We start from the raw sequence: 13,648 nt of genomic DNA on the forward strand, positions 1-13,648 counted from the left end.
TCATTGAGGTCTGGATTCGATTTCCGAAGTACCAGTTCGATGTATGGATTGTTATCTGCATTTCGGGAAGGGCAACAGTTGTTTTGACAACCAACTACAGGGTCGAGAGGAGTATTCATGCATGGATTTTGTTCAAAAGAGGATGAGATTTCGGATTTCCGTCAACGTGTTTTGAGTCATTGACGATTTCTCTGTGTTTCAAATTGAGAGTTGGAGGGTTTCAAAGTTGCGAACTGTGCGAGAGGAAGATTAGTTATGAGATTCTAAGAGGGTGCATTGTGGCGTCTGAGTATGATGCCGTGAGTAGGAGATCAGTGGTTGGGGCAAGGCATCATGAAGTTTTGTGATGGTGTACCGTGATATCCGAGTATGATGCCCTGAATTTCATATTATTTGGAGACTTGAGTTGTGAGCTAGCAGATGGAGTATCAGGTGGCTATAGTTCCAGCGGGAGCCCTTCAGCTAATTGTCATCCAACGGGGTTATCTAAGAATGGGAATGGCAGCAAGAAAAGGTCATTTGTTATAAATGATGTCGTCAGGAGTAGTGAAGCTTAATCTGGGTAAGTGTGTGCACCTATCTAGGTTGGTCCGTGGAGCATGGGTTAGGTGAATGCAGTGTGGTGACGACCTGAGGATGTGAATGGGGACGCTGTGAAACTACGGGGAGTCGTAGCTTTCACTGGTTAGAGAGAGGGCGTGGTCAAACTGTGGGAAGTCGTAGCTTTCACTGGTTAGAGAGAAAGCGTTGTGAAACTGCGGGGAGCCGTAGCTTTCACTGGTTAGATAGAGGGGGCGTTGTGAAACTGCGGGGAGCCATAGCTTTCACTGGTTAGATAGATGGGGCGTTGTGAAACTGCGGGGAACTGTAGCTTTCACAAATCAGAAGGGGGAAAGCGTTGTGAGGCTGTGGGGAGCCGTAGCTTTCACTAGCCAACGAGTAAGAGATAGAGATAGAGAGAGAGAGAGAGAGAGAGAGAGAGAGAGTTGTAAATCTTCGGGGAGCCATAGTACTCTTTAGTCAGAGCAAGACGTAGAGGAGTTCCTAGGCTTGGGTAGCCTTATCAATTGAGTCGGTGGGAACCTGGTGGTCGGGCCAGGGGCGAGACTGGGGTCTCCTTAATGATTGGTAATCGCTATATTCTGAGTTAAGGGGTGGTTATCGCAACCAGAGGTAATTGGAGAAGTGAAGGTACGCGTGAGATGCGGGCTATGGGTCATGAGTTGAGTGCTTCATTAGGACGAGTGGTTCCAATTCTGTGTCGGACCAGACTCTCGAGTTTGAGTTGTATCTAGTGGTGTATTGGGAAGGCGAATTGAGATTTCGGATTCAAAGATGGGTTCCATTTGAGGGGTATTGTTTGTCATCTGACGTCTTAGACCAGGGTGGGTCAGTCCGTTGGTACGGGGGTACCGCGTGACGCATGGAACTAAGGAGTAGTAGACGACAGAGGTCGAGGGCGAGATGATTTTCAGTCAAGATCGTAGTATTCGCCTGGGGCAAAACGAATTTCGTGACTTGTGTGTCATAATGGACTGATATGGGTATTGTGAGAAGGAAGCCAGTGAGACGTGTTGGGGTGTGCAATGGGTAACCTTTGGCGGTTCCATTGTTGAGTCGGGAGTTGCCCTGGTGCTCAGTGGTGAAAGGGATATTTGAGAGGAAGCTGGGGCTTATGATTATTTAGATATTAGAGGATACTTCTGAGCAAGAATGACCATTTTCTTGTGTCTGGGGACAGGGTATTGAGAGTTTGTTGTTCAGCTGGGTTTTTATTGCAATACAGTGGATGGGGCCCTGGTGTGATGTGATCTTTTCATTCCTTGGAGTATGATTTGGATTGTTTTAAAATGACTGGTATGGGTGATCGGTAGCCAATTTTTGGGCTTTGACTTGTTTCTATCAGTCGCAACGAGAGAATCAGAGGGGCAGTGAGTTACCGGGGTCTGTATTCGAGGAGCGAATAACATGGTGATATCTTGAGAGGGCGGTCTAGCACTAAGACAGGCCACTATAGTTCCAGATTCTGAAGATTCAGAAGGGGCATCGTAGCGGCAGAAGGGTCTGTCTTATTCCGGGTTTGGGAGTTCCTGTTTGGATTCAGGTGTCCGGGGGAGAAAATATTTGTGCAGTATGAGGTCCTTTCGGTGGTGCTTTTCGGGATATAGGGTTCGATCAATGTGTTGTTGAGGAGCGATTTCGAGGGTGAAATCTAATTCAAGTGGGGAGAATTGTAACATCTGGACTTTCAGGTATTATATTGTGTGTTTAAATTTTGAGATTTATGGAGTGACTCGACGAGTTGTGAGTCTAACTCGCCGAGTAGAGTCGAGTAGCCGCGTGGATTAAATGAGTGGACTCGACGAGTCAAAGAGACGACTCGCCGAGTAGGTGCTGGGCAGAGAAACCCTAATTTTCCGGGTTTGTGTCCTATTTAAAGGGCCTTAAGCCCTCATTTCCACCTCCCTTATCTCCAGAGAGCCCTGTGAAAAACCCTAGATCGGTTCCATCCATTTTGAGAGAGAGAGAGAGAGAGACTAATTTTGGTGTTATTGTGCAACTTTGGGAGAAGATTTGGAGAGCATCTTGGCTTGGACCAGGGAGGGATGTTTGGATCCAGAGATTTTTCAGTGGTTAGCTTATGTTGGAGGTAAAAGATGCTAACTTTATCATTCTTTGTGTAGCTCTTGGTTTGGGGGAGTTTTTAGGGATTTCTCCCATCCCCCTTGTGTTATTGAGTCCCTTGAGCATATCTTGAGGTTGAAGCCTCAGATCTAGACTGAAGGAGGTCTTGTAAGCCTAAAGACTCAAGCTTTATGGAGCTAGAGGCAAACTTTTGAGCACCAAAACTTTGTAAGAGTTTGTATTGGCATCGTTGAGCCCATATGCCATGCATGAACATAAAGCTGCAAGCTTTACATGATATTCGAGCTTTAGGAGGTCAGATCTAGAGTATGGAGTGACATTTCTGCCTCAAAACGTCTGAATGAGAATTTTGACTTAAAGGACTCGGCGAGTCGATGAGCCGACTCGACGAGTCGGTTAGGGTTTATCCCGATGAATCTAAGCATGATGTAACTCGGCGAGTTGACGGGTCAACTCGACGAGTTGAGTTGGTTTCATGAGGCTTCTGAGGAAACGAGGGAACTCGACGAGTTTCTTTGATGCGCTCGACGAGTTGGGTCAACATGGATTGTTGACTCGAGCCCAGCTTCGGTTGACTTTTAGGGATTTGACCAAATGTGAGTAATGGAGACCATGGAGGGTAGAATGATCTTTTACCATTCCCAAGAGTTAAGGAGGGGCTATTATGAGTTTATTTAGAGTTGTGATTAGAGATAATTATCATATGTGCTAGACGAAGGCTAGATCGGTGATTCGTGTTTGAGGTATATTTGTCTGCTTACTTCGAGGTGAGTCTTCTCACTATACTTTACCTAGAGTGGTATCCTTTGTGTGACCGAAGGGTCTTGTATGTGTTATATTTAGAACTGTGATATCCTGCATTATGTCTTTGTGATTTATGATGTATATTATGTTGAGCTTTACAGAGTTAGGACCGGAGGGTCCATCAGAGTTGTGGGACTGGAGGGTCCCACTGAGACACATTGACCGGAGGGTCTTACAGAGTTATAGCCTCAAGTGGCTAATATGTATATGTGGTATTTTGGGGAACTCATTAAGCTTCGTGCTTACCGTGTTATGTGATATGTGTTTCAGGTACTTCTTTGGATCGCGGGAAGGCGTCGGCTTGATTGTACACACGAGAGAGAAATAGTTATGTTGCGAGGATCCTGGTTATTAATCAAACGATTATGGAGTCGGTGTTTTGTCAATTCGATAATTGGGATTTAATAAAATGTGTTATGAGAATTCTGTGATTTTAAAATGAAAATTTTGTTTGAAAATTTACGGTGTTACACGGTTAACCACATACGCTCCACTAACGACTTAGCAAGGTGCAAAGTGTAATTTCATGGAATAGCACCATTTTCACATTTTTCCTAAAGTAACTAAGATTGGGAATTTATAAAAGTTTTGTTACTTTGTAATATCATTATACTTATTAATAAGGATTAATGTTCTATCATACCCGTTCAGCTAACGACCCTCCACTAGTCAAGAGTGCGGTGGGTAAGAGTAGATACCCAATGGCGGTCATTTTATAGGCCGCTTCCTTAAACATCCCTTATAGACTAGCTTCGTGAATGAGGCTTACTAACAGTAAGACTGACTTGTATTATATATATATATATATATATATATATATATATATATATATATATATAGGGTGAGGTTCAATAGAGAACCATAATTAACCAAGGAACCAATCTTTTTTTCAACTTTTAGAACTTACTTTTTATCAAAAAAAAACTAAAAATACAGAAATTCATAACTTTTTATCCTTTTTCCAATGATATAAAATTCGATTTTTTTTACGTCAAATTCACAACGTGAATCTTTGAAAATTCACAACGTGAATCCGAAAAATATTTTTCACATTCACAATGTTAATATATGAATTTAGATATTTTTAGATTTTTTTTTCCGAATATATATATATATATATATATATATATATATATATATATAAGTATTAAACTTTAATATTATAATAGTATAGTGTTGAATTTTAAACTTTTAAAATTCTAGGGTTTGGAATTAAAGTTTTATAAATGTAACTTTTCAAGTTCCAAAACTTGAGGGCAAGTTTTGTAACTTTTCAAAACTTTTGATTTCCATAACTTATGGATTTTAAGTTCCATGAATGAGACCTTTCAAATTCCAAACTTGATGACAAGTTATGAAACCTTTCAAGATCTCTTAAATTCCATAACTTACAAGAGTTAATGTTTCATGAATAATGACTTTTCATATTCCATAACTTGAGGACAAGTTATGGAACTCTTCAAGAAACATTTAGATCAAATTTAACTAATCCAATTATCATATAATTTATCATTTACCAATTTGACCTAATCTGATTCATATTACAAGATAACTTCAAATTCTACAAATAATTAGTTTTTCACAAAATCAAGTAATTATCTTAAAATTTGATAAACATCATGTTATTAGATGGGGATAAACATTACCATATCACTAAAATCAAATTTTATGAACCAAAACAGTTTGTGGTAATGATCCTAATCCAAAACAGGCCAAAAAACTCGTGAACTCTGCCATCAGATGATCCAACTCATCGAGTCCCCTTATGGACTAGTCGAGTTCATCATCATATGATCTAACTCGTCGAGTTCAATGATGGACTTTGCGAGTTGGCCCTGGCAAAATCCAGAAATACAGTTTTTTTCAACTTTGAAAATTACACAATTGCATCAATATAATAGAAAACACCCATGGCTCTGATACCACTGTTGGGTTTTATGTACTCTAACATTCCTATGGTGCACATACAACCCAAATGCTTTGGATCTACGTTTTCTCTAATTATACATGCAATATTGGTTTCCAAAGCATGAATCCTAAACTAGCATACAAAATTTGACGTATGAATCATAAAAACTAGTAAAAAGATCACCTCTTGATGTAGCTAGTAGAACTTTGGCCTTTAAGAGCTTAGCACCTCAAGTGTGATGCCTCAAATGTCTTACAACAAACCAAAAACAAAAGGAGGAACTTGAGATAGAGGCTTGGGAGCACAAAATCGGCTAGCTTCTACTTTAGTGTGCATGGGGGGCCGATTTAGGGAGTTAGGGGTTACTTTTATAGCCTGGGATTTCAACCATGCAAACCTAATTCACCATGACTCTTCACATTACATAGGCCTTTTGGGCTAAACCTTACATGTACTCTCATATAGGTTTAGTCCAACCCTAGTTAACATGGATCATGGGTCCAACTATAAGTATTATTGATTTACCTAATCACTCCACGTAACTTTAATCAGTCTCTTTTGATCACCAAATTATTTCCAAATTAATTCTTGACCAATAATAATTAAATAATGTGATTTCTCAATTAATATATTATACTTATAATATATTAATAAATCACAATAACCTCTTCTCAAATATCCATCCTATCAAATTGTTCCAGAGAGTTGCAACCCAAATGGACCATGCTATTTTCGGGTCAAGTACATACCAATTATAGTTATGGGCTTAGAAACCTAATCCAACAGAAATCACCTTCGATGAACAAGATATCCAGGATCCTCATCATGATGAATTAGTGATAACTCTCTACATCACCAATCACTTTGTCAAAAGGATCCTGGTGGACGGAGGATCCTCGGTGAACATCATACTGTTAGATGCTCTTACCTGGATGAACATCCTAGAATCCAAGATAATCAAGATATCCTCTATACTAATAGGATTCATCGATGAAACGAGGCATACTATTGGAGATATCAAGCTACCCATCTACAATGAAGGGGTAAATTCTATGCAACGCTTTTGTGTTATTGATGCTTTATCTTCCTACAATGTTATATTAAGTAGGCCCCAGATCCTTGACATGAAATCGGTTCCATCAATGTACCATCATTATGTTAAGATGCCTACCCCTAGGGGAAAATGAAGATTATTAGTGATCAACAAGAATCCAAAGAATGCTACAAGACCTCGATGAATCCTTCCTCAGCACCAAGAAAAGCATAACAATTAAAGCGGGGGGCATGAGACATACTAGAAGCAAATGAGAAAGATATAAAAGAAGTGCCCCTAATCTTGAGGATCCTGACGCCAAAGTACTCATAGGATCCTCAATAACACAAGACATCGAAAAGGACGTAGTTACATTCTTGAAAGAAAGAAGGAAAACCTTCGCATGGAAACACAAAGACATGACAAGTATAGTAACAATATTATAACTTATAAACTTAGCATTGATCCTTCTTTCAGACCTATACATCAAAAGAAGAAGAAGAAGGAAGTCCGCACCCAAAAGGGACCAAATCATCCAAGAGGAAGTTGAAAAACTTCTTAAGACATGAACGATTAAAAGTCAAGTTCCCAAGATGGCTAGCCAACGTGGTGGTAGTACAAAAGAAGAACGGAAAATGGCGAGTATATGTGGACTACACAAATCCTAATTAGGCTTTCTCTAAGGATCCTTTCCCTTTTCCACACATCGACTCCATGATAGATGCCATGACATGCCATGGATTACTACATTCATGGACGCCTCGGTTGGATTCCAACAAATATAAATGGAACCATCCGATCAAAAAGATACTACCTTTATAACCCCTACAGGTATATATTTCTATATTGTTATGGTTTTTGGCCTTAAAAATGTAGGGACAACGTACCGAAGACTAGTGAATCCAATGTTCAAGGATAAACTGGGGGACACCATGGAAGTCTACATTGATGACATGGTGGTCAAATCCAAAAGAGATGAAGATCACCTCATGGATTTTGAAGAAGTCCTTAATATATTAGATGAATACAAAATGAAGCTGAACCCATCCAAGTATCACTTTGGAATAAAGTCAGGCAATTTCCTTGGTTACATGGTCACCAAAAAGGGAATAGAAGCGAGTCCTGGCCAAGGATCTTCGAATGGGAACCAATCCTCCTACATCTTTCAATATCTTCAGATACTGTAAGTGTTGTTCTGGCCAATGATCTTGATGGCGAACAACAACTTGTTTACTATGTAAGCAAAAGTCTCTTGGTTCCTGAAACCTGGTACTCTCTCCTTGAAAAACTAATACTTACACTAGTTACGACTTCTACCAAACTAAGATATTATTTTGAAACTCATACTATACATTTCAAAAATCACTATCTTATTAAGAATGTCATGAGAAAACCAAAAATGTTAGGAAGAATGACTAAGAGGTCAGTGAAGCTCATCACATATGACATTAAATATGAGCCAAGATCCTCAATAAAGCCACATGCATTAGCAGACTTTGTGGCTAATTTTAGTGATGATCTACAACCTGAGGTAGAAATCCAATGACTTCAAAAAGAATAAAACATGGCGGAGTGGATACTCTTTTGTAACAACGTAAATTTTCAAAACAACTTTTCATTTTCAAATCAAACTTTCAACCACATGACAATCACAAAACATAATGTATCACTGTGTCATAACAAAACATGTCCCAAGATCTCATATACATAATTCCATCAGTGTGTACGGATCATGCTGGCGCCTTCCCGCGATCCTCGCTAGTACCTGAAACACATCACACAACAACTGTAAGCATAAATGCTTAGTGAGTTCCCCAAAATACCACATACTACACATACGCCACTAGAGGCTACAGTACGACCCTCCGGTCGATGTGTCTCAGAGGGACCCTCCAGTCCTGTAGCTCGTTGGACTCTCTGGTCCGGTCATAGCTCGTTGGACCCTTCGGTCCGGTCTGTATCGTTGGACCCTTCGGTCCGGTCTATATCATTGGACCCTCCGGTCCGGTCTATACAACACATAGCATACATATATCACAATGCACATAATTATACATAACACATAGCAAACAAGACCCTTCGGTCTACACATAAATACCACTCTAGGTAATGTATAGTGAGAAGACTCACCTCGGGTATCTCGGATGATCTCGCACACGAATCTACTGATCTAGCCCCCGCCTAATCACATACACAATATCCTCAAATAAGTAATGGCTCTCAAAGGCTAGATTAAACCCCCTTCTACGATCCCTCAGAAGGGTAAAAGACCATTTTACCCCTCTTTGACTCAAAAGTCCAACTGTTGACCGAAACCCTAAAAGTCAACGAAAGTCAACGGCCACACTTTGACCCGACTCGCCGAGTGCACTCGGGTGACTCGGCGAGTACACGCCTGCCCTCTTCGCCCCTGATCCTCTCTTGACTCGCTGAGTCAACCCGATACTCCATGGGTCGTCACAGGTCGCGAGTCATGGGGCAACCCGACTCGACTCGTCGAGTCCCTTATGGACTCGGCGAGTTCCTCCCATGAAAACTCTCAAAAGATCTCTTGAGGTCAGATCTGCTTCACCAAACAGTAGATCCATCCTTCTATCATTCAAAAGTCACGTAAAGGTGCAACCTTTACGTGCATGCAACCCATATCAAGCCTCAAATGGAGAAATATCACTAGAAATGGCAACCTAGTCGCTAATTGCTTATTTGCTTGCAAAAAGCTAGAAGGTAGTGACTCTAGGGGCCTCTCAAGGTCCGGATCTGATATTATCAACACAAAGGGGACCTCATACTCACTAGATCTTATATAAAAGGGAGGTAAAAACCCTAAAATCATGAAATCTATCATATCAACACGAAATAGAAGGAATTATACCTCCAGAGACAATATCTCAAGATGATTAGCTCCAATCCAAGCTCCCTTCACGTTCTAGATGGATCCTCTCTTCTTTTTCTAGCAAAAACCACCCCAAAATGAAGATTATAAGCCCTTTCTTACACTCAAGCCTTCCTCACTCTCTCTAGGGTTTCTCTGGAACAAGGTGGCCTCAAATGACGGCCATAAGGGCCTTTAAATAGGGCACAAGCCCCGAAAATTAGGGCTTCATTTAACAGCGCGGACTCGCCGAGTCCACGCATGGACTCGCCGAGTCCATTCATTAAATCCAGGCTGTCAATGCGCGATTCTACTCGGCGAGTCAGAGCGCCTACTCGCCGAGTCCCTCTCTAAAATTCACTAACAACACTAAAAATAAGATACATGGGTATCCGGATGTTACATCTTTACAGATGGAGCATCCAACTTTAGAGGTCCAACTTTAGAGGAGCAGGCCTTGGGATCATACTAAAATCGTCGCATGGGGACATCCTACCCCAGACAGTTAGTTCTGAATTCCATGTAACTAACAATGAAGTAGAGTATGAAACACTGATCATGGGGCTCAACTGGCCAAGGATCTTCAGAGTAAGGATCTTCAGGTATATGTCGATTCATTATTAATAACTAACCACCTTAATGGATTCTATGCAGTTAAAGGTACGTCGCCGCTTCAGACGTACCCCTATATCCGGGTGGCGGAGGCGGAGGCGCTGGCGAGGGGAACCGGGCAACACTATTGCCGACTCTCATCTCCTTTGTTGTTCTCCAAAGTCGACGGGTCATAATTAATCATATCTATGAATTTTAAGTTTCAAAATATGAGATAATTAATTACCTATATCCTTTCGATTTATACCCTTTTTCTTTCAATTTCTCTCCCTTAATCTGATTTTGTTGCTTCCGGTAACCGTGAGAACACCAAAATACGAAACATAAGAGCTAACCTTTAATCACCACCTTCAAAAATCCTTCAAAACAATGTTTCAAACATAAACATCTGAAGTCGAAAATCAGAAATAGTAGTAGCAAAAGAGTCTAGAAGTTAGTGGTTGTGGCTGCACCACCACCGAAAAACGTCGCGACTACTGTAGTTGCTCGATAGATAGTCAGGTGCGATATTATATGGAGAAAAGAAGCAGTAGAAGTAAAGGAGACGGTGAGGTGCGATATTTCAGAGAGGCGGTATGGAAGGATCTGGAGACTGATGGAGATAAGGTAAAGAAGAAATAGCAAAGGCAAAAGCAACACGTGTCCACAAAAAATATGGATATTGCATAAAATGACCCTAAAAACGAATTTAAACATATATCTATAGACAGAGGACCATTTCTGTCAAAAAGGACACAGGTTCACTAAGAATTCGGGTTGGAATGGATGCTGTCATTTTTCTAAATAAAAATTTTAATTTAAAAATATTAGATTACTCAATTTCACCCTTAACCCTAGATCATGTAAACTCATTAGATATCACGATTCTAAAGAGATGAAACAACGCCGTGCTCCTCTTCACTCTTCTCTTCTCGCTTTCTACTATCCAAGAGCAATCGCCGTCGACCTTTGTATCCTCAGCGGTGCAGACCCCACCCTCACCGTCAAATCAACACGGCGGGAATAGAAGAGCTCGAAACTCCAGCAGCCAGCTCCACGCCTCCGTTTCTCCCGTTTCCACTTTCTAGCCTCCACTCCTTAGCGGCACCGGCGACGGCACAGATCTTCCCCATCAGGTCATTTTTAATTTTTGAGATTCCCAACATTCCCATGTCTAAATTCCGAATACATCTTAGTTTTTTAAGCTTACTCTGTTCATGACTCCATGTGTTTCATGTTCCATTGCTGATATATTGATATACATTGCTGATATGTGCTTCATGAAGCTTATTCTGTCAATGACTCCATGGTTTTTCTGATTTATTCTTTTAAGGACTCCATAGTTTTTCTGGTTTATTTTGCTTCATGTAACCTGTCATATGCATTGCTGAAGATGGCTAAGAAATAAATCTGATATGTGCTGACATATGTAATCTGTAATCTGTCTATACTCTATAAATCTGATATGTAATATGATATTGATTTAATTATTTTGGTGTTACAACAGTGAACTAGAAATGGCTAATATTGCTGATATGATTCAAGAGGTATTTTGTTTCATTTAATCATCATAATTTTTTTTAAATAAAAATACAAACAATGTGGTTGAAATTCAGATCCAAGGGCGTCATGCCGATGCTACTAACTTAAGTAACACTATTCATGGAAGAGTTGAAACTATAAGGTTGAGATCCCTTGCAACAAACAACGAATTTGAAATTGCTCGACTACGAGTTAGGTGCACTGGACTTTTTACCAGAATTCTTTGGTATGTAAACATAAATGGTTTTTGAATCTTAATTAATATTTTTTATATTATTAACTAATAAAGTTATATTTTTAATTTATCAGGCTTGAAAGTTTTCAGTATCTTCTCGAAGACCTTGAAGATAACTTGCACACTTTACAACTAGTACTTGATGTTTCACACTTTGCGCAAGGCTTGGTAATTCCACAATTAACTTTTCAATGATTTTAATACCGACTTTCATAGCAATGTGCTTTCTGTTTTTGTCAAATTACGACCCCACTTTCATTTTCTGCTTTGACAAAGAGCAATGTCCTTCCATATTTGATAAAATATGGAAGTACATTGTTTTTTGGCTAAACAGAAAATGAAAGTGGGGTCGTAATTTGACAAAAACAGAAAGCACATTGCTATGAAAGTCGGATGCTATATTTCACAAAATATCTTTAAATTTTGTTACTTTTTGTCAAAAAATATAACAAAAATTAAGATATTTTGTGAAATATAGCATCTGACTTTCATAGCAATGTACTTTTAGTTTTGTCACAAATATAGAATCCCACTTCTATTTTTTGTTTTGTCAAAAAAGCAATGTACTTCCATATTTTGTCAAATATAGCATCCTACTTTTGTTTAATATAGAAAAGTTAAATAAGATGCTATATTTGACATAATATGGAATTACATTGCTCTTTGGCAAAGCAGAAAATGGAAGTAGGATTCTATATTTGTGACAAAACTAAAAGTACATTGCTATGAAAGTCGGTACTTAAATCATTGAAAAATTAATTGTGAAAATACCATTTCTGCCCCAACATGTACTTTCAGTTTTTGTAAAATATAGCATACTATTTAATTTTTCTATATTAGACAGAACAAAAAACAAAAGTAGGATGCTATATTTGACAAAATATGGAAATACGTTGTTTTTTTGGCAAAACAGAAAATGAAAGTGGGATGGTATATTTGAGAAAAACCGAAAGCACATTGCTATGAAATTCGGATGCTATATTTCACAAAATATCTCAATTTTTGTTACTTTACTGTGTATGCATGTTTGTGTGTGTGTGATATGTGTGTTCCTGTTTGTGTGTAAAAGAAACAAATCACAGTTTGAGTAAAAAATATAAGTTTATATGTTTCTTTTTTATTTGTTTAATATCATCCTACTTTAATTGTTGTAATTTATTTGAATTAAGGGCTAAACTGTAAAATAAGATTTCTTGCATCTTTTGTAGTAAAATGAAACAATAAAGTTATTAGTCCACTGCATGTTAATAATAACCTTAGATGAGTTGAAGTGTTAGTAAAAGTAGTTATAATATACTAATGAAAACATGAATATCTAGCTGTAATTTCTTCTCTATGTTATTATTTTATCTAATATTATTATTTTATTTTTATTTTCAGATGCAACTCTTTAACAATGTGCTTGAGGAATTGAATGCATTCTTTGCGAATGTTGGGTTGGGACCAGATCAAGCCAATCAGGTCCACACTGGTCTTCAAGATGTACTTAACAATATTAATCAAAGTCTCCACGCCTTTGGAGTGCCTTTTAATACCGGATTTGGATTGCAATTTGGAGAAGACGACGTGGCAGCAGTGGATTCAGTTCTTGGGCCTGCGTAATGTAATACCCATTTGGTGAACGGGTTTAATTATTCTTCATTGTTTATAACTGTCTATACAATTGATGATGCATTTTATGGTATACCGGTAGTAACTTGAAATGTTTATGTAAAACTTCCATCATGCCTTGTTTTGTACCGAAAACAGGAGTATCCACTTTTCAGCTTTCATATGTTGCATATTAAAGTATGTAGCTATTGTTAACATAGTCCTAAGTTTAAAAACTTGAAAAAATAATCTTCATAAAAAACATATCTCAAAGTAAATTGCTCTCTTTAGGTGGTGTTTCCAAAGTGTCTTGCCCTAATAAAAAAATAATAATATACAAACATGTAATAAAAAGAAATGACTTTATGATGATTCCATCAAATAAATTAAGACAAATGTCATAAAAGCCTTTAAGTTTTCAAAAAA

General features: G+C 38.7%; 1 protein-coding gene across 1 annotated transcript; it reads left to right on the plus strand.

The window, feature by feature from the left end:
- The first annotated feature begins 10,707 nt into the window (after positions 1-10,707).
- LOC145135784 (uncharacterized) lies at positions 10,708-13,404 on the plus strand. Its single transcript, XM_079070001.1, has 5 exons — positions 10,708-10,991; positions 11,363-11,402; positions 11,472-11,623; positions 11,707-11,800; positions 13,013-13,404. Exons 2-5 carry the CDS (start codon positions 11,373-11,375, stop codon positions 13,232-13,234), a joined length of 498 nt encoding a protein of 165 aa, XP_078926127.1. The 5' UTR covers positions 10,708-10,991; positions 11,363-11,372; the 3' UTR covers positions 13,235-13,404.
- Positions 13,405-13,648: the final 244 nt, after the last annotated feature.

This window comes from Lactuca virosa, chromosome 9 (genome assembly GCF_052849685.1).
Source record: "Lactuca virosa cultivar CGN04683 chromosome 9, Lactuca_virosa_CGN04683_v6, whole genome shotgun sequence".
NCBI lineage: Eukaryota > Viridiplantae > Streptophyta > Magnoliopsida > Asterales > Asteraceae > Lactuca > Lactuca virosa.

Bases quoted from the DNA above. Each gene is read 5' to 3' on its own strand.
- LOC145135784 (XM_079070001.1), top strand. From the start codon at position 11,373: ATGGCTAATATTGCTGATATGATTCAAGAG. The intron at 11,403-11,471 runs GTATTTTGTTTC...GTTGAAATTCAG, and splicing joins TTGCTGATATGATTCAAGAG to ATCCAAGGGCGTCATGCCGA. The intron at 11,801-13,012 runs GTAATTCCACAA...TTTTATTTTCAG, and splicing joins CACACTTTGCGCAAGGCTTG to ATGCAACTCTTTAACAATGT.